Source organism: Talpa europaea (assembly GCF_964194135.1).
Source record: "Talpa europaea genome assembly, chromosome: 3".
Classification (NCBI taxonomy): Eukaryota; Metazoa; Chordata; class Mammalia; order Eulipotyphla; family Talpidae; genus Talpa; species Talpa europaea.
The window spans coordinates 136,361,616-136,387,978 of NC_140069.1; the positions used below are offsets into that span (position 1 = coordinate 136,361,616).

Here is a 26,363-nt window from a genome sequence, read left to right on the forward strand (position 1 = left end):
GCTGTAGAAATGCATTCAGTCTCCACGTGTACCTTAATGAGGTAACAGATTGGAAAGCATTGATCTGGTCCACAAATGGGAAAAATGAGACTCAGAAGACCACATAACAAATCAAGGAATTGAATCTAGTTAGCTTGCTTTGTGGCCAATGCTTTGCTCCCTACCCCACAGCTGTCACCTTAAACTGTTGAAACCCAGTTGTTGAAATTGAGAAATCATTTGAATCAACGCTAGCGGCATGTCAGGTGATGCTATTAGTGCTGTTTATAATGTGAGTTGGATGCACAGAGTTTAAGTCAATATATTGCCAGCAGATGCAAGACATGATCGGCAACACCAGGGGCTTCCCTTTTGCCCATGACTCATGCCAAGAGATATGTTGTACGTTACAACCCAAGCCACACATGCATGCACATATGCGGTTTCACAAATAGTACTTATCCTTACTATGCTTGATGGACACTGTTCTATTCGATTTTATTCTATTCCATTTAAAAAAAGATTCTGGTCGTGACCCTTCAAATTGATTTTGTGACCCACTAAATTGATTTCTCGACCCACTAATGTGTCATGACCGGCAGTTTGAAAAACACTAGCCTGACCCCATTCCAGCTCCCCCTCCCTTCTCAGAGACTGGAGAAATGGAAGGTGAACCTGGAGAAAAGTAAGAGATTTAGCTAAAAATAAGGAGAAAGGTTGGAGGCATACCAGAGAGTGGAATAAAGGGAAAAATGGAACAAAATGACATAAAGAAGAAATGAATGAGAACTGGGAGAGATAATGAGAAAAGGCTAACTTTGGACTGATAGATTCATGTCTCTGAAACTGTTTTCAAGTCCACAGTCATTCTGGCCATATTGATGCAAGAATCTTCCTGGCCAGCTTTAATGGACAGAGCCATGATGATTTTATCTACTTGTCTGAAGATTTTCTTAACTGTCAGTATCATCTCAAATTCTGTACGATTGCTCTCAGAGAAATTTACTGTCCATCGATCAAGGACCTAGCCCCAGAAAGATCTGGAAGGCATCAGGTAAATTTCCCTCACTGACTCTGCTTACACCTGAGCTCTATGGACATTGGAGTTGAGCCTGAAGAGCAAATTCTTGGATAAAAAAGATATGGTTTTACAAAATAACAGGAAAATGATAATCAAAGATTGAGACATTAGTATGTGAAGTAGCTAAAAATTTACATTCCACCAATGGTCAGTGGTCCCTGAAGAGTTTTGATTGCAAACCCTAGAATAAAAAAGTTGAGCATGCATCTACAATGCATGTATATTTATTTATAAAGGATATACATATTCTACTTATTATCATCATCGCATTATCAACATTAGGAAAGCAAGGAAGTGAGATGAAGGTAAAATAACATCTTAATTTTTTTAATGAAGGATACATTTTACTATCACCAAGAAAATTATTAAGTGCTTTAATTAATTATTTAAAAATTATTAAAATTATTATTGGCTTCATTATTTTTGACAATCTTTGTTTAGCACTTAATGATATTGAAGTTTTGAGGTCTAGGATTCAATTTATTTCCGAACCTTGTTTTAGTGGCTGAACTGCCACTAAATGGGAAAAGACACCTCATAGACACAGAGATGCAAAAAGTGCATTGTGGCATTGTGTGACTAAATCGAGATGCCTTTTCCTCAGCCTCATGCACCAATTAGGCAAAGATTGTTGTTGTAATGTAGCTAGATTTCCATCTTTTTCTGGTGTCAATCAGCTATTCTTTCAGCTAATCTTAAGGGGCTGAGTTTTTATATATTTATTTAAAAATGGATCAAAACTGTGAAACTGTTCATTTGGAAGGTTTTAGGCAAGTAGAAGAGTATGTTTCTGAGTTTTTGAAGATTTTAAGTGTGAGTTTTCTTAAGTGTCACACTCACTTATTATCAACAACAAAATCACATAACGATGAAAAAAAAATATTTCCAAACATCCTTCTTTTCTTTCAACATAGTGTTTCCTTACCATACATTCCTTCTAGTAGGAGTTTTGTACTATTGTCAATGAATTACCTTTACATTGAGGGGGCAGATGAAGTGTTTAATTTTTCAAAGTTATCAGCAGAAAGACATACTTCTGACAGCTGCTTGTCAGAACTGAAAAGGTCACTCAATGTGGAACATTTAGTTCTTTTCAAAGAAGAATGTTTAATTATGTTTCTAGAACCAGCAAACCTGTGTTGTTAAAAAAAAAAAATTGTCACGATCACTCCCCTTTCATTGCAGAGTATCCTAGGATGTTATTCAAAGGATTGTATCTATACCATTGAGAATATCTGTTTCATAGAAATTGCAAATTTGTTTTCATAGACTGAAACTGAATCAGCCAGTCAGAATACCAGTGTCTACACTGGGAGATGTGGAATATCAAGCTCCTCTACCCCCTGACACACAGACCAAGGCAGGGAAATGGTATCCAGGATCAATTGCATATGAAATATGAGTAAAGCTAATTTCTTGTATACATAGAAAAAAATAGAAATTCTAGTCATTTCTTCCTTGCCTCCTGGAATAATTCTTAGCACCCCTTAGCATCAAGGAGCATTCTGAGAACACTAGAGAAGCAGAAAGAACACTAAGTATTTTTAGAATTTGGTCTTTGGTGTTCTGGAACAAAACAATAAATAAATGAATTGCCTCCTTTAAATCATTGTGAATTAGGGAATATCAAGTTTCAGGTTTCCCCTGATATCTGAAAGTGGAATGCTGCTATTGATTTAGTAGATTATTTTGGGGGCCTGAGGCTGCTGAAAACTTTCTCCACATAAATAAACCATGTTCCAAGACCCCCAAATAACCAACCAAATCATATCAAATAGGCAACTTCTACTTTTGGATAGCAGCGGGGAAACCTGTACCAACATTTATTTAATTGTTGAAGATATAGTAATAAATAAGGGTCTTCACGTCAAGAATCATTTGAGAAGATGCAAAGTGATATACAGTATGTTAATCCCAGGTATGCTCTGTATAATTTTGAATGGAAATAATAGATAGGAGGCAGAATTTTAAAAATTTTAATAAAGTAGGTAACCCTTAAAGAAGGACAAATGAATAATTATAGATAAAAGTTGGGGGCTAAGCCCAGAGCTGAAGAGGACCCCATGTGCCTGGGAGGGTAATAAGGTGGGCCTGGGAACTCTGATGAGGGCGGCAGCTAAAGAGGGGGTTCCCAAATCCAGTGTGGCCTTGAGCCTCTGATGGAAAGAATCCAACTCTCTCCCAAACTCAGGCAAGTTGAGACCAAGAATGCAAGTCGTGCCTCGACTGGGCGGCACACTGGGCAGTGGGCCGTGGAGACCAGCCAGACGGAAAGAAGAGAAAACCGGAAAAATTGAGCAAAGATGAAAATTGTCAGTGAAGTTCCATAAAGTGCCAGTCACCCGGGGTGCTCCTGGGAAAAATGAATTCTGGGGTCAAATGAGTTTGGGAGTTATCTCCTACAATCCTACACCCAGCTGGATACTCATTAGCATTCTAAATAGAGTTCCAAGAAACGCTACTGCTACTGTCAAGATAGGCACTTAACTCAGTTTTCCCCAAATGTGTTTGATCAAAGAAAGCTTTTATGATTATTATTTTTAAAATCTCATGCAAAACTTTCAGTCTCCGAGAATAAAAGTTGGGGAATCCCAGACTCACTGGTGCTTCGCTCAGTCCTGCGTGAGGGGCAGGTAGGAGGCCTGTCTACCCTTCCCACTCTGCGTGTTGCTTATGTTCTGAGAACAACCTCTCCTTAGTGATAGGGCACATTTCCCTCCAAGGCTTTTTTTTTTTTTTTTTTAAGATTTAGTGATTTATGCACACAAGAACTGGGGAGCAGGCCAGTTGTGTGGGGGGTGAGAGGGCTCACCAGAGACAGAATGGGGAGCAGAACAGGCAGATTCACTGAAATACACTACTGAGGGGAGCAGCAGGTGAGACAGGAGAGGTCTGCTGCACCATGTGGGTAGATCCCTGCCCGGGGATTGAACTCATGCTGTAGTGGCTGGTGATAGCTTGATAGCCCTGAGACTTTAACCCCTGTGCCACCTGGGAGGTTCCTTCCCTCCAAGTCTTGTGGATTAAAGGGATTCAAGGCAGGAGGGCTTTCCTTTCAGGGGCCTTGCCTGTTACCCTGAAGGTCCAGCTAATGGTGGCCCACCTTCCTGGTTCAGGAAGCACATTGGGCACCAACTGTCCAGTAGCACAGTCCAGGGGCCCTCAGTCCCTGCTGTCTTGAGCCATGAGGTCATGGTTGCAGGAAGTGTGGCCAGTGGAAGCCACCTGGTACTACTGTGGACACCAAAAACCAAGGGACTCGACATGCCCCGAACAGACAGGAGTGAGTTTATGAATGGCAGGAATAAAAATAGGTGGATTTTTTTTTTCCCTAAGCATAAACACCCTTCTAATAAACCAGCATAATGAAAATGATACAGCTGAAAGCTAAGATTGATTGAGACCTCGTTATATGCCAAGCTCCACACTAAAACTTTTATGCAGGTTTTCATTATATCCACCCAGGCAGAGGGTACTACCATATCCCCAGGAGACAACTGAGAAAACTGAGGTGCCTAGGGGTTCAATAACTTGCTCAAGATCCTGCTGGTAGAAAGAGGCAGAGCTAGGACCAGAACCCAGGGCTTGTGGTTCCTGTCTATGCTCCAAATCACCTCCAAGTCACCCAGCAGATTGCTGGGTAGTTGCAGCACCAGCTCTGAATCCTTTTTGAGGAGGGCATACCTGTTCTCAAACCTGCTTCTCCACTCCCTTGTTATTTTGCACGATTTTATTTCAATAAATATCCAGTCTCCTCCTCAACCAATGCGTACTCCCCCGAAATGACTGCATCGTCTCTGTGTCAGTTTCAAATTCTCGCCTCCATTGTCTACGGGTAATATTTGAAATGCACTTAAGAGACTCAGATCAGCTATAATTCTGCCATTTGTAATTTCTCCTTTTATACCTATATTGCATTTGGTAAAGTCATGTGACATCACTAATGCCAACCAGTCATCTTGAACAATGGCACAAATTAACACGCATCTATTTACTTTTGAAAATGGCTCATCAATATTCAAACTGAGTACACAATTTCCTTAAGTATCCGGTATTTCCAGCCTTTCTTTTTGCAGAACTCAAGCACAAGTCAATCAATTCCTCATGGAACTTAACCACTTCTATTCAGACATCATCTCCAGAGGACAGGGGAGAGGGCTGGATGGGGGGGTGCCCAGGGGCTGGGGCACCTGCAGAACTGAGGATTGTTCTGGGAGATACCCCAGAGCTGTGGCCTCCAGGCCAGAGCCCTCGTGACACCCACCCCAATGCACGAGGAGGATGTGTCCTTTGTGCTGACATCCTGCTCTCCTGGGAGCCCGAATTCCAGGGTGATCCCCACAGTGGGGCCGCTTTCTTCTCAATGCCCTGTGAGCCTGCGTTTGTACCCACCTCACCCAGAACAGGATTTCCTTGTGTTCTTCTCTGTGCTGCCAGGGCTTGGCGCCCAGTGGGCAGGCAATAAACACAGGGGCGGGGAGGGATTGAAGTGGTGGCAGAGATACGGCCCCAGCCCCATATGTGCACCCTGGGGAGTCTTCTCGTGTGCTGTTAAGTGGAATATTACAGGTGGTTGGCTTTAAAATGGCTCTGGAGCGCCCTGAAGGAGCAGGACACTGGTGCTGAGTGGAGAGATGGGGTCATCAGGGTGATTGCTGGAGACAGATGCTTAATGGAGTCCAGGATTAGAGAACTGCTGCCGTTCTCCCTGGTCACCAGTCCCTTGGATGTCCTCCTGCTCCCCCTTGGTCCCCGCCCGCCTTGGTCCTGCCTCTGTGTGCTAAATCTGCTGCTGTTCTGGGCAGGCAGAAGGGAAACAAACCACTTCCCCGTCTGCCTGAGGAGTCTTGACAGATGAGGAGCCAGAAGGCTTTTCAGCTGCCCAGTCTGTGATAACCTCAAATCCAATAGGGCTTGGACGCAAACTAACCCAAACGTAAACCAAGATCCTTTCTGCAGAACGGAAGTAGAAACTCAGCCAGGCTGCAGAGGGAACAGCTCTCTCTGAGCAGGGAGGAGACCACAGGCTCCTGGCTGGCCCTTCAGTTTCCTCCAGTGCTGCAGGTGTGAAGGGGGCACTCAGCCTTAGTGTTTTCTGAGAAGGGTGCCAGGCAATCTTGGGGAGCTGGCATGCAGAGCTGAACTGGCCTTTGGGCCCCAGACAGTGAGCAGTTGGTCCGGGACACCAGGACACGTAGTAATAGTGCTGATGATGATGGCGATTAGACCCACCACTTGCCATGAGCCGACCACATGCCAGGCCCTTTACATATATTAACTTTAATCCTGAAGCCCTGCAAGGTACTGATTATCATTTGCATTTTACACATGAAGACACCGAAGCAGGAACTGCTCCGGTGGCAGAGCCAGTGAGCACTCAGGCTGGGAGGAGCACCCGAGTTCACAGCCTAGTCATGACCCCTGCGGATCCATCCACACACAATGCTGCCTTCCAGTCGCCCCCGGGCACTGTCCGAGAAATGGCAGGCACTGGCACTGCTCACACTCTGGAGCTGTTCAACTCCATCATGAGCCTGATACTTAGCAGCGCATCTGCTGGGAAGGAGGGTGGTGGAGGGGCGCTTCCCTGTCTGCTCCCTTGAGGGGATGAGTTGACCCAAGATGCTCTAGGACAGATGTTGCAAGGGGCTCTTGTCCCAACTTGCAGGGTGGAACTGGGGAAGAAAAAAACAGGAAACTCACTCATGGACGGTGGGACCCACTGCTCCACTCAGCCAGCCTCTGCCCCAGCAAATCCTTCAGGGGCTTACTTTGACATCTGAGGGCTGGTGCACATAACTTTCTGCAGCAAAGACTAGAAAATGAAGAGCCTCTGTTGTTCCCACAGAGAGCTCCCTGTTCCTCACTGGAAGAGGGGGCTGGAGGAGGCACGGCGGTAGGAGCTGAAGTGGGTTCTGACTTAGCTGCTCTGCCAGCCTGCTGTATGACACTGAAGGAGGCCTGGCCACCTCTGGGCTTCAGTCAGGTCATCACTTGTGGGAGGAAAAGGCAGCAGGAGAGAGTTAGAGTGGGGCCCTGCAAGACTTGAGGGCCTCTCCAGGTGCAGCCAGGCCTCCAGTACTTGGTAACCGGAGGAGACAGGGGCCGGAAGCCATTTCCTCTGGTTCCCTCCAGGCCTGTGAAGGTAAAATGCAGACGTCCTGCCTTTTTTGAGGAGGAAGTGAGATGAGAGGTCATCTCCGTCATGTTCCCTTGGAAATTTCGGGATCAGTGCCTGACAAACGGGAAGGCTTTTGCCTGAGTGAAATTGGGAAAAAGGCTGCAAACGGTGTTTCTCTTCTGCAAATGCCTGAGGTGGCCAGGCTCCCTGTCACTCACCTCAGGTCTGCTCTTCAAGTTCCCTCTCCCAGGAGCTCTCAGAAACAGCCTGGTCTCAGTGCCAGGAGCAAACGTCCAAATGGGCTTGTCACAGTGTCAGCCGTCCTGACACAAACTGGAAGGGACAGCTCGGGCCCCATGGAGTGGCAGGAATGACAGGGAGACACATGTCACCCAGCACTCCAGGGCCATGCCTGGGCCAGCACCCACAGAGTAGGAGCCGCCCCACAAGAGCCCATCACATCAGCTCTGGCTGCAGACGCTGGCTCCGCTGGGGCCCCTCGTGTGCAGGTGAGGTCGGCAGACCCCCAAACTGTCCATAACTTCACATCAACTCACCCCACAACAGCCATGGGAGGCAGGCTGGGGGTGGGGGGAACCACTGAAAAAGCAGTAACTGTCCCCTCATCATATGGGGGTCCCCGTCACAGACACTGCATCCCTTCCTCTTGACCTTGATCTGAACATCTCTCAAACTCTCCACAAGGTAGACACCGCAACCACAGAAGCACCTGCTCATCAATGCCCTCCACTGGACAGGAGTAACCATCTCTCAACTTCACAACACAAGCAAAGAGCTTGTAAAGAAATGCAAAGAACAGAGCAGGAGACAGGTGCCCTCCACATGCCCCCCTGCACCCTGTTTTATGCTTTTGCATCTGGGAAGCCTCTTTGGCCACTCTGTTTAAAACTATAGCCCTTTGCCCTGACCAGTTCCCCACTCTATTTGCTTTGCCATAGTACTTACTTCCTGCTAACCTACTATGTGGTTTATCTATTATGTTCATTGTGTCCTTGCTGTCTCCTCTTACTAAAATGGTAGGCTCATGAAATCAGGGAGTTTGATCTGTTTCTTCCCTGTTATATCCCAAACATCTTGATTAGTGCTTGGCACACAGTAGGTGCTTAGTGACTATCTGTTGAATAAACGAATGACTCCCGGGTGATACTTAGTAAAGGAAGATGAATCTTGCTGCTTCTTTACTGGATTTTGCCAACAGAGTTATGCAGCTCTTCCCCTTCCTGGCCATGCTTTTCCAGGTAGGTCTGACCAGCATGTGGACCCACAGTCAGACAGACCCAGCTCTTAGTCCCAGTGGGCATCTGTGTGCTTGGTTCACAGATAGGACTTGAGTGCCAGCAGCTCATGAGTGGGTACAGCTGTGAGCTGGGTCTCCCAGGCACCCACCTGAAAATAGAGCTTCCAAAGGGAACAGCAAAACAAAGAACACGATCAATGGTAGTTTTGGTCCAAACACAATTAAAATTGTACAATTAAAATTGTACAGCAGAAACCTGTATCCAAGGCCCCTGGCTTGCATGTGTGTGGGATGGCAGGGATGCTGAAATTGAGCAATCTGCCACTTGCTCTGGAGGTTCTCTGTGTGTGGGGTTGGAGGACAGCTGCTTCTCCTGGTAAGGGGTTGATCCAGGGCACCTGAGGACACCCCAGTTCTGTACCTCATCTCCTGGTTATTCTGCCTTGCTGACCTTTCCTCTTACTGCCCTCCCATAGGTTTGGCAGGTTCTTATCTTAGTGGCTTCACATGTGAACAGACATTCCTTGGGAGCTCCGGAGTTATAGTCAATATACATATAGCCATGCACATGAAAACGTGCAAGGCAGAAAGAGGCTGACGGGGACCCAGGGACAACACCGGGGAAGTTGTGCGTATGTGTACACACATAAACATACACACATGTACACACACACCCTGGAGAGACAGCCAGAGTCATCAGAAGACTAGATGGATCAGAAGACTAGATGGACTTGTGGGTGAGGACTAGAGAGGATCTCACACAGCCAACCCAGTAGAAACAATATCTCAACTATAGGATTATTCAACTTGCAAGTAACCGTGAAGGTTGCTAACATTTGTTGAGTGCTCTCTCACTTCTAGACACTGAGTCAAGCACTTTTACCCAAATCATCTCATTGACTTGTTGTCATCACCCCAGGAGAGAAATCCTATTTATTATTTTCCCATTTCACACATTCACAAGCTGAGGCCCTGTGTGATCAAGTCAGCTTCTCTCTCCCATGGCATCACCTACCACTTTCCATGTTCTTGCTCCATGCAGCCTTCCTGACATCCCAGAAACACTGAGTTCCATGGCCTTTATGCCACTTGGACCAGTGACATCAGCTTCTACCACTTCAACTTATCCTATTCTCACTCAAAAGAGCCTCCTAGGAGACTTTCTCTGATTGGCATCTGAAACAACCTTCCCCACACTACTGGGCATTATTATATTCCTCCTGAGTCTTTAGTTTTTTACTGTATTCAGTATTACCAATCACTCATTTATTTATTCACTCATTCACTGTCTGCCTCTCTGCCTAAAATGTAAGCACTCTGAGAGCAGGGATTTTGTTCCCATGGAATCTTTAGTATCTAGAAAGCTGGGCTCACAACTACTTAGTACATAATTGTCAGCATGAATGAATGAAATTTACTGAAGTTTAGAGGATGGAGCATGTAAGGACACAGCTGGACCCCTCAGGAGAAGGAGTGATGCTCAGAATGCTCAGTCATCAGAGGGGGCTGAAGTGGGGGGTTCCACTCAACTTATATATCCTCTTTGGAAGTCCTTAGACAGTACAAGGCCCAGGTTCACGAATCGTGGCTTTCAAGTTAGGCAAGAAATCCTAAAATATTCAGTGTCTTGTGGAGGTCTTAAATCTACAGAGAAAGAGTCTTTCCACCATGGAAAAGTGTTTTCCGTCAGCGTCTGGGGCCTCAGAGTTAGATGGGGAGTGGAGAGTGTGGGCACCATTGAAAAGGAGAGAGCAGAATAGTTAAGGAGCAGCTTCTTAGCAGGTCCTGACTCCCAGGCAAAAGGCTGCCCTCTCAGCACCATACAAGGACATTCCCAAACATGGCAGCCTTGAGGAGACACCACAATGGGTCCCAGTGTGACTAAGTAGGGAGTCCCACACCAAGAGAAGATGTCATCAGGCTCTGGGGAGGGTGGAGCTGCTGTGCGTTGCCAAGACATAATGCAAAAGCCCTGTGGGTGGCATAATGTAGTATTCATCTCTCCCACCACGCAGAGAGGGGGTAGGCAGAACAATCCAGACTCTGTCAGCAAGGGGAGTTTAGGTCTTGCTAAGGAAAATGGGTAAGTGGGGTGATGGGAGGGGTCTGCCCCTGGTGGCTGCTGCTTTGATGCATCCACATTCATGGACTGGAGGGACAGCTCCCAGGGAGGACTCTCCCAACATGGAAGTGGTGGTGCTGATCCACACTTGGTGTGGGTGGGTGGGTGTTTTGGGATGGCACACTCTGAGCTGTAAATTGGGGATTCCAGGAAATACCCTCAAATACATGGAATTTCCAAGGCAATGTGGATGAATTTGCCTGTTGCAGACACAAGAGTCCTGTCTGCCCTTGGGGCCCCCCTGAACAATGTACTCAGGTCTCGAGTGACTTCCAGAAGCAAGCCCGACTTGCTAATGATAATCCTTGCACCATCTGTGTTCTGTCTGGGTTAATCTCATGGAATTGCTGGGTATCCCATGTTAGAGTAACAAATATACACAAAAACTTGGGATTTCTGTATCATTGCATCTCAAACACACAGATTCAGTTTTCTACCCATTTGAGTCCCCTAAGGCATTCCCTCAAATAGGTTATTTGGGTAACAAATCTTTTCCCTCCAGGGTTCAAGAAGGTGACCTTGATAGGAGATTATACTTTGTGCAGGGAAATCTGGACAAAAAACTTGGGCGTCAATGCCACGTTTCTCCAAAAGAGTAAACATTGACCCTGCATCTACACACACCATCATTTTGAGGTTAGTGGATTTGTTCTAGATTCACAGATATTTTGATATTTTGAACATTTCAGTCTGTTTCAGTGAACTCAGCCTCAGTCCCCAGGCAGCAGAACCGAAAGGATACATACACTGAGTCTAATAAATCAAATCCCTCTCTGCAGCCAGCCTCCTGTAGGTTGCTACTGAGCCACAGGCTAGTAGTTAGCTGCAAGACAAATGTCTAACAGAGCCCATCGAGCCTTACCTGCCTTTCTGACATGATGTAGAGCTGCTCGTGGTCCTTGGAGAAAGCCATGTCCCGGAGGATGGGGCCAGGTTCCACCACCTGCACAGTCTCATACTGGAGAGCATTGCCCCTGGGGCCATCCACCCGGATCTGTGGAAAAGAGAAAAGGAAAGTTGAGGTGAGTTTAGATCCTATACTGTCCACCATCGAGTTTCATGCTGGTGACCTTCCCAGCAACTAGGAGAGAGCTGAGAGCTCTCCACAAGGCTCAAGGTCTGGCCAAAGGAGCCCAAGACTACCATGGGCCTCATGCTGTGACTGGCCAAGAGAAGGGAAAGGGAGACCGCAAAGCAGGCCCTGCTATTACTCTCTCAGTTTCCCTATGTCTCAGGCTTTGTCGTTGGAGAAAAGGATGGGGCTCACAAAGGGGGAAGAAGTCAGGGGATTCAGTGAACAATGGATAAAAATTGATCAACATGTTGAACTATAACAGAAAGAGTATTATTTGCCACTTTTGTCAGCAGGAACAATTTGGGTGTAAGAATGTGGGCAAATTCTTCAAAATGTATCCCACTATGACTTTTACATCATGGAGGGGAACCAGTCCATGAGGCAGCCCTAAAATTTCACTCCAGGTGCGCTCATTTTGGCCATTAGCCCACTGGCTCATGCCCCAGATTTTGGAGTAGATGTTGGAACCCTAAACCTCCCAAAAGTCCTTTTCCTGTCCCCATGGTAGGGAATGTGGGCTTTCCAGGAAAATGTGTTTTGAGCATGAGTCAGCCTCCATCTTCCGAGAACACTTAGCAGAGCTGATCACCCCTGGACTGTCCACAAGTCCTTCCTAGAATAGCTGGGACAATGTAGAGACAAGCGGGAAAGGCTTTTGTACGTGACTCCCATGGGTGAGGACAACTCTAGCAAAGACGGGCACTCCCAGCCCCCTGCGAGGCTCATCCAGCCCTGGGCGATGGGTCCAGGACTCTAGAATCACCATGATTATAAATCTGAGATTCAAAATGACTCCTGCCTGTTGCTACTAATGCCACTCACATAAGCCAGGGCCAAATATTACTTAAGGTGTAGGAGGGTAAGGAGAATGTCAAAGGGAGAAAGGAAAGGGACTAGCTAGAGGACCACGAAATTTACAAAACTCTATGGTACCCATATGCAATTTTAGAGATTTTAATACGCAAGCTGAAGAAAATGTTAAATTCCAAGCATTCCCAGTATATACCCTGATACTTAATTTTTAATATTTAATTGTTAACCAATCATGAGCACAGGAAGAGAAAATCATTTGGAAGAACTAGATTACCAAAGCGAGACCACATCAATGACAAACAACACTGATTCACTTGAAAGTTGACTGCTCCTCATTATCAGAGTTCACTGAACTCTGATACCAGAGTATTTTGTTTGTTTCAGCCTGTTTATTTGTTTTCCTTTTATTCCTTCCTAGAGTCAAGCACTGTGAGATGTTTTGCACATAATTGAGATGATCCTCTCTATTCTCTGGGCTTAACATTCACTTGCCAAGGCTTGCATGACCCTCCGGCATCCATCCATTCTCTCTCACCTTTTGGGTGGGATTGGACTCACCCTTGCTTCCTAGGGCCTCCATGATGGGCATAAGCAAATCTCTATTAACTCATTCTCTTGCCACAGTGAAGGAGAGAAAGTAGACCCATATTAATGAACAAATGCAATCAGCGTAAAGCAGGGACTGTGTTTCATGATGGCAGAAGAGAGAAGGATCTTTCCTCACCCTCAAAAGGGTCAAGGAAATATGGAACTCAAAGAACTGTTGGCAGCCAACTTGAAATGAGGAGGGCAGTTAGAACCAGGGACAGTCAGGTACAGAGATGGAGAAACCTGGGGTCTTCGATAATGTCACTAAGTCACTGAATCAAAATAGCTCTGAAGCCAGCACAGAACTTTCTAGTTACTCAAGACATTCCCTTGTTGTTAAAGTAATAAGAAGGATTTTTTTTCAACCTTGGAAGTCCTAAGTGACATACTGCTATAATAGAATGAGTAAAATGAGGTTCAGGTATACTGAACAACTGACATGAGCTGTAAGATCTGGGGACATAATTAGAATCTGAAGTTTGACTTTAAAGCCCATGCTTTTCTTTTTCTTTTTCTTTTTCTTTTTCTTTTTCTTTTCTTTTCTTTTTTTTTGTGGGATCCTCGCCAGCGGCCGGGGAATGAACCAGCACTGCAGAGGCTGCAGGCAGCCTCGCAGCCCAGCGCTCAACCGCTATGCCACCAGGGGAGGCCCCCTAAAGCCCATGCTTTTCTAACATGGGATACATGGGGGTTATTTCTACATGGGGGTTATTTCTTGATGGGTTTCATGTTCACTTCCTGGGGGTGTGGGGATTCATAAATAAAGGCAGGGACTAAGGTCAATATCCATCACTGGTCTTTGTAATTCCAGAGGCTTCCTATAGCCACTCCTGATTCTGATACTGAAATACTTGAGCCTGACAAATATTTATTTAAAAATGAAGAAATCCATGAATGAAGTTTACACTTTGTGGATTTCTTATTCATGAAAGCAACAGCAATAACAACCATAAAGCAGTTAGAGAAAGATGTGTTTAGTCCTAAAAATCAAAGTGCCTTGCATTCCAACAGCCCTCCTTCTTCTGTGCCCACCCTCAAGCCACCAGATGACCAACCTGGCCAGGTCATTCCTTAATCTGAATGAAATGGGAGTTCATGCAAAACCAATTGGGATTACCACACAAGTCTGACCGTGTGGTGATGGCCTTGGCCCCCATCCCAGTCAGGCCTCATCCCGCTGTAAATTGCTTCGGGAGCAGCAGCAGAGATTGATACTGAGGGCCCTGGCTGGGCTCCAGCCCCCTCGAGCCATGTCAGGAGAAGCCTCTCCTAGGGAATGCTGGCAGAACTGAGTCCATAAGCATTTAGTGGTCTGATCCCCAAGGGAAATTGGATTCAGTGCCTGAGCAATCTTATCATTGGCTCCCACTTCCCCGCTCTTTAGAACAAAGTGATATGCTGGAGGTAGGTGGACATCACAGGAAACCACATGAAGAGGGGCAGGGACAAAGAGGTGACTGAGTAGCATAAATAAGTTTCCAATACCTGGTCTTCCCAGGTGAGGAGAGAGAGTGTTCTATTCCTCCGAAGCCCCCAAACTCTATCTGGGAGGGAAATCAGTAATTGGAAAGGTGGGTCTCCCTCACCCACCACCCTACTCCAATCCACCCAATCCACTTCTTGTTTCAGAAAACTGAAGGAAAGCATTCATTCATCCATCTGCTGAAAAATTCTCAGACAAGACAGGAGCCTCTGATGGGATTTGCCAAAGGATGGACAATTATGAACTGTATGTAGGTCTGGCTGCTTACATGAACAACAACACGAATCACTAATGATTGAGGGGTTACTGTGAGTTGGGTGTGATGCCAGGCATTCTACAGTATTTGTCTTCTTATTAAAATCTCATCACTCCGTGAAGTAGCACTAATATTCACCCATTAACAAGTAAAGGACAAAGGTTTAACAACTTGGTCATGGTCACACAGCTTGCCCTGGCACAACCTTGCCCCACATCAGGGTCTGCCTGATTCTGTGGCCTTGCTTCTATGCCTGTGCATGCTACACCAATTAGTTATATAATCCTGCCTCCCTTCAAGGAGTGAAAGTAGTTGATGCTAAACAAGCATCGCCCTGGGACCGCAGGGGGAATTATGTCTATATCAACTGAAGTTCTTTTGGGAAAGAAACGAGCCTATGAATGAAAAAGATGCAGTTGTAAATTTTCAAAATAATGACCCCTTATAATTTCTGTTTGATACCCTGCCAAGCACTCTTAAATAACACTGCCTCATCTGATGGTTGTAAAATTTTTATGATGTTGACTGTCAGCATCATCATTCTCACATTACTGATGAAGGAATGCACATTCGGGCTGGTTTGCATCTTGCCCAAAGTTCAATGACAGACCAATGGCAGGAGCAGGACCCAGGCGCCCCAATTCCTGGCTCAGTGGTTACTGCATAGTTATTTAGATTTTCCAAAGCCTTTGACAAGGTTCCACATGAAAAGGTCTTTAAAAATAATGAGTCTCCGTGGGACTTGGGGCAGTTTGGCCATGGAGAGAGAGCCGACTTAGAGACAGAAAAAGACACATTTCTGTGTGAAGTGGGAACCAGGGGCCTCCCCAAGCTCTAGTGTTATGACTAGTCTTATTTAATATTTTTTATAAGTGGCCTGGAGGAGGGAGCAGGAGCACTTGCTGATGATTCGAAGCTCTTTGGGGGTGGAAAGGAGGCCAAGAATGGAGATAAACTACAGAAAGATGTGCATCCCTGCAGGCACTGAGGTGGGGAGGAACTGCCCATGGGGCAGAGACCCAGGACTGCGAGAGTCTCACAGGGCAGACAGCATGCCTGTCACTCAGCGCTGCAGCCTCACTGTCAGGCACAGAACCCAGACAAGGTCGTGCTCAGTATGCAGGATCTGGAGAGCTGGTGAAGGTGTGCAGAGGAGGGAGCCCAGTGCTCAGGGGCAGGAGAGTAAACCAGTGCAGTCACTATGGAAAACAGCAAGGAGATTCCTCAAAGAAAACCAGAACTAGCAAATGACCCAGCAATTCCACTCCTGGGTGTATGTCCAAGAGCAGTGAATCAGGATCTCAGAAAGGTACCTGCACCCTCATAGCCACGAAACAGTCTAAATATCTGTCACTAGATGAATAGATTAAGAAAATGTGACTTTATATATACAATAGTCAGCCTTAAATAGGAAGGAAGCCACTTATATATGGAATATAAAGAAACAAAGCAACAAACAAAATGAAGCCAATAGAAGCCCTTAGCCACAGAGGACAGACATCGTTGGCAGGGGAGAAAAGGGTTGAGGCTGGGCCGAGCAGGGAGCGGGGCCAGTGGGAGAGCGCTGGGTGGCAACTAGACTTTCAGGGGTGGGTGTGGGGTGGTACCCACTTTTATGGAGGTATGAAACACCTGAAACTTTTATAGAGCTGCAAGGGGAACAAAAAGGAAACCCCCTCATTTGCAACAATATCTATTAACCTGGAGGACATCGTGCTAAGTGAATAAGCCAGACACAGAAAGACAAATATGATCTGATCTCATCTTTATGTGGAATCTAAAATCATCAAATTTGCAGAAGCAGAGACTAGAATGGTGGTTACCAGGGGCTGGGGGTTGTGGGTGGAGATGGTCAAGGGGTGGGATGTTCAGTTTTGCAGGGCAAACAGGATCTGGAGAGAGAATGGCCAGCTGTGTGACTACGGTGAATACTCAACTGTATGCCAGTTTTCTAAGAAGGCGATATTAATTGTTCTCATCACAGGCCAAAAAAAGGGGGTGGGGGAGGAGAAAATGATAGCTCTGTTAAATGATGCACACACTTGATGGTAGCAATTATTTCACAATATTTATGTATATCAAAACATTCAGTTGCGCTCTTAAATACATACAATTTTTATTTGTTCCTTATACTTCAAGTAAAGGTGAAGAAAACAAGTAGCTAATACCTGATTGATTCCCTGGGGGAAAAACAAACCACATGGTACCAATCAGATGACGGACTCTGAGCTGATCAAAGTGAGAACCAGGTGAGATCAAGGTAAGAGGCAGGATCAGGAAGAACTCAGCCTCCCCTCTCACTGCACCCAGTACTATAAGGCAGCCAGAAAGACCAGCAAATGTCACACAGCGTTCAAATGGCCCTTCAGGGAGAAAAAGACAAACAGAAGCAAATCTCACGCCAATTCCACCCGGAGTCTGTGACTTAGGCACTGACTCAGGGGCCACCCAAGGCAAATGAGGTGACAGCTGAGGCTAAGCAACGTGTATTAGTGTCCACATTAGGATAAATAACATTTATTATTTTATACAGTGTAGAAGAAACTTACGGATCGCCTAAGCAGTGAGAATGGATGAAAGCAGAAATTAATTTTGAAAAAAAGGAAATATAAAGCAGCCACTAATGTGAATGTGGGTGTTTAGATGCTGGTCTCTGAGGCTGACACACGAAGGAAAGCACATCCTGACTCTACGTGCCCCTGTCAGAGCGAGGCCATACCCAGGCATGCCCCCTTAGTCTGTCTGCAGGATGCCTGGGTGTCCTGGCTCCTGAAAAGCAAAGTGACCTCAGCCCTGGCCTCCAGGAGGGCTCAGATTTCATACAGCTAAGACCAAATGGCCGAGCCCTCAGCAGAGGGGTGTTCAAAGGCTTCTCTGCTTCCTAAAAGATCTGGCTGATGGACTGGGGTGTGATCAGGGATTATCAGGCCAGCCCCCCCATCGAAGCTGGAGTGAAGGCAGCAGGTACCCACCTGAGTGCCCCCCACCCTGAGAGCAGACTAATGCCACGAGTAGTGGGTAATATCAGCTTTCCTCAAAGGCCACCTCAGGAGACAAAATCTCTTAAGTCAGCAGGGAGACTGATTTGAAGTAGCAAAATTAGTGGTACTAATAGATTTTATAAAAACATAATGCACAGGCTGAGGGAAGGAAGGGTCGACGTTTTTAAAAGAGTAAGGGAGAGGGGACATCAGAGGGGAGAGATCTGATCATCCACAGGCAGCACCATCCTGAGGAAACCCAGTGGGATGTGTGCTCTGTGGAAGGTTGCAGTGGCTATCAGCCTTCACCTCAGGCTCATGGAACATTCTGGCCCTGGACAACAGGCATGCCAGCCATCAAGGTCAGTCACATACAATTTAAAATTTTCTAGCAGTGGTTACATTATCAATAGAAATGGGGGAAGATTATTTTTCATAATATATTTTATCTAAACCAATGTGCCCCAGATTTTAGCACTTCAACATGGAGACAGTATAAGAAAACTGTGAATGAGATTTGCATGCATTTTCTCATACTAACTCTTTGAAATCTGCTGTGTATTGTATACTTAGAGGAAACTTCAATTTGGACCAACCACCTTTCATAAACAAAGTGAAAGGTGACCAGTGGCTACATCGAAGCACAGGTCTAGATTGTTCTCAAGTCTGTGTGCTGATCTGCACTCACCAGCGACTTTGTGAATAATTTGACTCAGTGATTATCCCCTAGAAGTTCCCTTTATTGAGGGCCTGCCCACACCCCTTCTTGCACACTGCCCTTGTGCTCCCAGGGAAGATAATGTGTATCCCACTGTCTTCACTCCAGCCGGCTGTGTGGTCCCCACCAGCAGCCCGTGCAACTCATCATGCACAGCTGCAAGGGCCTGGTTCTGGTGGCGACTAGCTTTCAATTGACCTCCCAACACCTCCTCTTTCCACAGCAAGGCTAGAGGTGCTTTTGAAACACCTCTTGCATGGCAGGAAGCCCCTGTGTTCTGGGAGAAAGCTGAAATGCTTAACTGCTAGTGGGAGAGGAACAATTAGTCAGAAGAGCTGCGTGAGGACAAGGTCCCAGTTGCAGGTGACATGAGTGGGAAAGTGGTGACCTGGATGCTATGGGCACTTGGGGGGCCCAGGGCTGCAGCTGACCACCAAACACAGGGAATTATTTCAATGTTTAAAATTTAATATTTAAATTACCAAAAGAAGCAAGCAACCTAAATACCTGTATATGGAAGAAAGGATAAAGAACCTGTCATACACACAAACACACATACATACACGTTTCATATATGTGCATACACACGGATTTATGTACAACGGAAAATTATTCAACTTTGAAAAAGGAGATCTTGCCACTTTAGAGAGGGATGAACCTGGGCATCATGCTAAGTGCACCTAGCCAGACACAGACAATAAATTCTGCATGATCTCACTTATAGGTAAAATCTAAAATAGTTCACAGAAATGGAGAGTAGAATGGAGATTGTGAGGGGATGGGCTGGGGTTGGGAGATGTTGGTTAAGAGGCACAAGATTCAGTTGTGCAGGTTAATACGTTCTGGGACCTTAACGTCCAGCAATGAGGCTATAATTAATAGCGCTGTATTGTGTACTTCAAATTTGCTAAGCAGGTAGATCTTACGTATTCTCATCACAAAAAGAAGAGACAGACCCGTCACTATGTGCAGGGATGGATATGTTCATTACCTCAGTGGTGGAGATTATTTCCCAGTATATACATATACCAACGCTTTAAGTCATGCACGTTAAATATACACAATATTCAGTTGTCACTTATACAACAAAGACAATAAAAGCCTCACGTGGCGAGGTCACACTAGGATATCATGACTGGGCATTGGTCTTGCCTGTGCCAAAGCATTTCATGGGCATCCCTTACATGTGGCTTCTCTGCTGGGTGGGGCATGTACCACCCAGCCACCTCCATGCACCTGAGGTTGAGGGTGGCAGGATGAGCTGGTTCCCTTCATAGGGCCAGGGTCAGGATCTGTTAGAAGCACCCCCACATTTGCCCTGGAGTCAGGTCTCTTCCTCCACACACATCTCTAGCTTCCCCTGGACACACAGGTACAGGCATCTCCACCTGTCCCCACCCGGCAACACTCGTCTCCAACTGGGATCTCCTTGGGCAGCCAGGCCCCTTCCCTGCAGCCCATCCACCTGTCAGCGCTGCCACCTCTCCCAGTTGCTGGCATGGTACGTGTCTGTGCTGCCAGGCAGGCTGCTATTAAAACATCAGCAGGGTGGCCTCTGCAAAGGTCAGCCATCCGGGGAGCTCCTGGCAGCTGCTTGTTTGTTTATTGGAACATTATCTGGGCCGGGCTGTTTATTTACATCCATTGAAGGATTGAACAATAAATATCGTCTCCCAGTAGCAGGCAGATGCTTGCTCGAGAGAATTCTGCCCGCCGTCTTGCTTGGAATAATCTCCCTAATGAGCAAACAGCGTTATTTAGCTTTAAAGATGCAGGACCTCCTCCCCTAGTTCTGCTTTCCCTCTTCCTCCATCCACATCCTCCCCAGACGTCCTGGTTAAGGCCCAGGTGAAGAAGACTAGGATGGGGTCTCATCCGGCGGGCAGGGAAGTAGAGCTGGAACTGGGAGCTGATGAAATGAAGACTCGTGTCCCTGGGCTGCTCTGAGTTCTCCTAGACTCGAAAACCTGCACGCACCTGGGGTTGAGGGTGGCAGGATGAGCTGGTCCCCTTCACAGGCCCAGGGTCAGGGTCTGTTAGAAACACCCCCACGTTTGCGCTGGAGTCAGGCCTGTTCCTCCACACGCATCTCCAGGGTGCTAGACCCCAAGGGGGCATCTGTGTGAAGAATGCTGACCAGTTTGCAAAAAGGAGAGCCTGGCTGGGCAAAGAGCCCTCGAAGGGAGGGACGCGGCTCCTCCTCTCTGAGCACCTGACTTTAGCTCTCTCAGGGCCAGCCCTGTGCAGCCTCACTTGCCTCCTACTGAGGAGGCTGCGTTGAGGACGGGCAGGACATGAGTGAACAGGATTGCTTCTCGGGCACACTACAGGGTTCCGTGTGTCTCAGGAGGGAAAATCACAGATCTTTGGATCTTACTGATATAGTTTATCCAGTTGGTTCCCAAAGGCGCTAAGTGAGGTGAGCCTGGCCACTGTCACTCAACTCTTGTCACCCAGGCTAAAAGGAGGGGATGGAGGGGGAGCGGAGAGCCAGCTTCAGGCCCCCAGTCGAGCGCCTCTGCTGGATGAATGAATGAATGGGCAAATGAATGAATGACCTGAGAAGCTAACTCCAGGCCTGTGTCGCCATCGTCGGATCCACAGACACATACACGTGTGCACTCACATGCTCTGTCTCTGAAGACAAGGCCACATCTCACCTCAGACACTGTCTCTAGAACTTTCCCTTTCTAATTTGAGGACAGAGTGATGGAGGGCAGGCGATTCCACTCCTGCTGGGCTGAGGAGGAACTGGGACGGGCTTGGCGGGCCAGAGGGAGACAGACGCTGCATGAGGTTTGAGCATCTCGACACTTGCTGGCGTGGGTGGAATCTCTTTGGGCAAAGGAGCCCCTTTGTCTCCTCCCTGCCCCTGTGGGGGAGTCTCTGAGCTTGCAGGGCAGTGGGTGGGATGACTTCTGAGTTCCCCCCTGCCAGGGCCTCTCCCCTGTGCCCCTGAACGCTCCCTATGGCCAATATTCTCATAACCCCAATGGACACAGTTTCTCTCACAATGTCACTTGAATTCTGCCCCCAACCCCTTATGCTTTCATTTTACAAACTGTACCCCTCACTTTCTGCAGGCGTTTCCCATCTCCTTTCTAGGCTCTTCCTCCCCTCCCCACACCCCTGCATTTCTCACCTCCCCACTGCAGAATCTAGTCACCTGTGATGATTATTGTTTATCTTCCTGGCTAGAATGTAAAATCCACGGGGAGCAGAGATCTTTATCTCTTGTGTTTATGAAAGTATCCCAAACCTTGGACTGTGCCACATAGTAGGTGCTCAATAAACATCGGTTGGCTAATGAATGAATGGAAATGTTCAAGTCACCCATCAATATTCTCACTCGTCCTGCCAATGAAGCTTTTTCTTGTTTTATGGTCAGGGAGCCAAACAGTTGGGAATGTTCTAACTGGGAAAGATTTAGCAGCAGAAGAGGAGCTGAAGCTGTTTAGCTGAGCACCCTGTGGTGCTCTTTTCCAGAAGCAGAGCAGACCCCAAGAGGCTGGGAGTGGGAAATTAGACCTGCTTCTGTGTTCACACTGCGTAAGCCGCCCCAGCATAGCACCACGAGGGGGCTTTGTTTTGATTTCCTGATTCCAGCCAGGAGAAAGAGGATGCAAAAGGAACTGCAAGAGAGTAAACAGTAATTAATTAGACAGGCTCTGTGTGTTCAGGATCCCGGGGCCACGTCACCAATCGCTGTCGGGACAATAGGTCCCTTTGGGTCTTGTTACACCCATTCATGAAACTGGGGGGTGATTTCTAGGCTGCCACGAGGACTTCTTGCCCTGCATGGGTGTCCAAATTAGAGTCATCGGTGACAACGACCTCTGGCCCTCCTCTGTCTGCTGGGGTGGTGACACAAAGAACAAGACACACCCCCAGGAGAAAAAGATGCTGAAGAAATAAAAAGGCAAGACAATATGGTTGCTATAAAGGGAGTGCCCCCAAAGGGCATATTTCAAATGCAAGATGGTTAAAATGGTCTCTCTTGTTTCACTTTCCAGAGTCTTCTTAGAGAGTACCACACACACAAGTCACAGATTTGAAATCTTGGGGGGTGGTGTTCAGTCGGATAATGATCCCAGAGTCACCCCATTAGGGTGACCTGTGCCCCAAAGCCATGGCAGGCCATTGTCCACATGCCTCTGGCCACAAAGGAGACTTCATGGCTAGTTCACTCCTAGAAAAGCAAGTGCAGATGCACAGGTCGTTGGCTGTCCGGTGTTTCCCACACATGAGGCCCAGAGCTTGGTGGGCAGCACACACTCATCCATGTGCCCAAAGGCCAAGCGTCCTCTGGCTCCAGAGTGGGGGAAGGGGAGAGAAAGAAGCTCCAGAAGATGGTGTGATGCCTGCCCCTGGAAATGTGTGGCTTGTACAATCTACCAAACTTCTCCGAGCTTCACTTTCTCCAGACAAGGCCAAAATAAGAGCAAGAACACTGCAGTTTTATTGTTAATGTGGGAGCTTGCCACGGAGGTCTGTCCCCAGAGGGTAGAACGGAGAGCAGAGTGAACAGGTAACATCAGTTGTCCATACCTGTTAGCCTGGACAACTGCGGAGCAACTGAAATGATGATCCCACCGTCCCCACTGATCCCCAGAAGAGCAGCAATCCTGTGTGCACTCTAGGAAAGTTAGAGGACATCACTCATAGGTGGGGCTCTGCGGAGCTGCCAGTGTGACCCAAGGCTGGGTGGGGAAAGGACCCCGCTGCTTAGCTCTGGGCTGCCTGAAGCAGACCAGGAAATGTCAAGGCCTAAAAGAGGGCAGGGGACTGGGCCATGGATGGCAAAGTGTCCAGATGGGCACCCCCCCCCCCAATGTGGACTGGAGACCTCCACATGGTTGTCCTAAGGCTGGAGGAACTCTCCAGGACACCTGAGTCTGGCTCAGCGTGGGTGAGATTCAGAAAGTCAGCAAATTTATAAGGAAAGAGGCAAAGAGTTTGTTCTCTGGGTTGACCAGCCTGCAGGAGGGGAAAGAAGGACCGCAGCCTCCCTCCCCAGGCACTGCTGGGGGTCCAGCAGGAGAAGAAAGCAGAGTCAAAGCTGGGTGCTGAGGAAAAGCAGGGCTGGTTTCCCAAAGATGAGGCAGTGGCCCTCCCTGGTATCAGGGACAGAGTGGGACCCAGACCATCGACTCCTCATCCACTCCCTGTTGCCTCTCAATACCCTCCCACGCAGTCCTGGGGTGTGTGCTCTCCTGCTGATGGGGGTGGGGGAGGTTTGGGGGCAGCAGTCATAGACAGGTTCATGAGCAGAGGTGTATCCTGAGTTCAAGAAAGCAATGCGCATCAGCATTTCTCTCTCCTGCTGGAAGTCTCGCCTGCTCCGGAATGGGATCCAGCAGCTGCTAGATGCAGCTGTACCAGAAGGAGTTGAAAACCCCTGTCCAGCTGGAGTCCAATATAAAACGGAAGTGGAGCGAAGATGGAAGACTCATGGATGGACTCTTGCACAGTTATAGGAGTTTGGGGAGGCCTAACGGGTCAGGTCCAAACTCAGAGGGAGGAAGCTTCTGGTACAGAGCTTGGCAAGAGCCAAACCTGTTCATTGTTGACTCAATGTGCCAGGGCCCTTATCTAGGTTTGCTCCCAGCTTCAGAAACTGCTTTGCCTGCCTCACCCTCATATCCCACATTTCATTAGTCATGCACGCTCTCCTTCCTCCAGTTCCAGGTCCGAACCCTCCTCTTGCTGTCCTCATCCAGCACTCCACCATGAGACCACGCCTGTGCAGAAGCAAACTGCCCACCCCCCACGTCCTCCTGGTCCCTCTGCCACCTCAGGAACTCTCCCCCCTCTACCCCCCTCACCACCCCAGTAGCCACCGGATCTCGGGCACCCACAGCAGCTGAGCATGCAGCACCCACTCCGCCATGTGACCTCGCCTCTCTCACCAGGCCAGGGGCCTTCCTGCTTCCTGCTTCCTGCTTTCCACAGACTCTGTTTTATTCCTTCCTCTCAGTTGTGTTCATACCACTTCCCTCCCTCTTCCCTTTCCTTCATTCTCTGCTTCCTTTCAACCAACCCATGCCCATCAGTCCCTCTGAATCTGCTCCAGGACACTTGTCCCAAGCTTTTCTCCATATCACCTGCCCCAGGTATCCCAGCTCCTGGCGGTTGGGCGGAGGCGCCCACATGTACAAGGGCAGCCACCTGAAGTTGCCATGTGCGTCCACTTGTGTTCAAGATGATCCTCCTTGACCTCCATGCTCTAAGAGTGCTCCTTGCAGCCCTGGGGTGTCAGCACCTTGAGGACAGGCCTTAAGCACAGAGGTGTGTAGCCAGCTGAGCTGGCATCCTGAGTGTCCAGTGGTATTACCTGCAACCTCAGGCGGAATTTGTAAGATTTGTTAAGTATCCTCAGCTGATATAGGAAAAACTGGGCTCAGAATTCTAAACTCAAGGTTGCTGGAGGGATTCCATCAGTTGGATTATAAGACATTTTTACTAATGGGCCTGATACGAAGAAAGTAAGAAAGGCTTGGGACTATTCATTGCAAGTCATTTTAGGGAGCTGTACCCAGCTAGTATGAGTGGAAGATGAGGTGATGATCATGATCACATGGCAGAGCACGACCCCTCTAGCCAGACCCCCAATAGGTCTTTGAACCGCACATGTTTAGTAAATTACTTACTTGATATTTAGTAAATTAACAAAGAATGCAGGAGTTTCGTTAGCAATGAGGAAAAGATCAACAGGGACCCGAATCCTCAGCCTCTCCCAAGCTCACTCTCTTTGATGGCCTATCCTTGAGGATCACCAGGCTTCTAACACCAAGGACAGCAGCAGCAGCAGCCGGCCGAGATGGTCCCCATCAGACACCACTCTGAGCCATTGGCAGGGAACCCCGCGGGAGTGGTGTTCAGCCTCTCGGGGCTGTTCAGCAATTTCCTTGACAAATAAATAACCCAGGGAGCTCAGACAAGTGTGTATCACTCAACATCTGCTCTCTGATGAGTTCAGCTTTGGGTTTTTTCCCCGAAGCCTCATCAAGCTGCTGGGGCATCAGGCTTTCACAGGGCGCCCAGGCTGCCATCCAAGGACAGCTGTGTGTGTTTTTGTGAAGCTAAGAACAGCCTATGTTTGCTTAGTGCAAAGGACCAAGGTGCAGGCTTCCCAGAAGATGGAGAACACAGCTCTTCGAGTGAGGGTGGGGAGTCGCACCCACTTCTCATCCTACAGACCACAGGGAGATTCTCTGCACTCTCCTCTCAGGAGGTGCCAGGCTAGGGTGCACCCCTGTCGCCTAACTGTGGGCTGCGGCTTGCCTGGAACTATCAAGGGACTTGGAAAGTCCTGAAACAGGCAGAGATGCAATGTGTGCTCACTTGGGATCTACATAGGACTTCAAAGTGACCTTGACTCCTGGGCTAGATTCCAGGATATTGGGGCATAGTCAAAATGAGGGTGAGAAGTAAGTGGGGCTGCACTCCCTGTTTATTCAACACCCAGTTCACTCAGCTTCATTCTATGAATGCTCCCCACTGTCATCCAGGGTGAATTCGATGCTGCCATTTTATTCGATGCTCCCACAGGACGGCCCTTATGCCTTGGTTTGGCACTTGTGCCATGTCACAATTCGGGGTCCCTATGCCAGATCACGATTCGGGGTCCCTGTGCCATATCACAATGCCATGTCACAATGCGCTCACTGGTCATTCTCCAGGGTAGCACTGTCTTACCCAATTTACCAGGGGTCACGGGCCATGGATGGGGCCCCCGACTGGAGTTTAAGTTCCCGGGCTCAGTACCCATTGGCCAGAGTCAGCATTGCCCTGGCGACAGGGCGCTTCACTGCCTGGGGGATAGGGAAAGAACCCCTCTGCAGCATGGCTGCCCTCAGCGCTGCCTCACAGCTCATAGTCCTGCTTC

The 26,363-nt window shown here is 47.8% G+C and overlaps 1 protein-coding gene across 1 annotated transcript in view; it reads right to left on the reverse strand.

The window, feature by feature from the left end:
* Positions 1 to 26,363, reverse strand: part of PLXNA4 (plexin A4) — a gene marked incomplete at both ends in the record, with an annotated part of 338,923 nt that overhangs the window by 127,402 nt on the left and 185,158 nt on the right. The window contains one exon of the mRNA XM_084230521.1: positions 11,424 to 11,555. Coding sequence (XP_084086647.1) covers positions 11,424 to 11,555 — 132 coding nt within the window. The remainder of the gene's footprint in view (positions 1 to 11,423; positions 11,556 to 26,363) is intronic.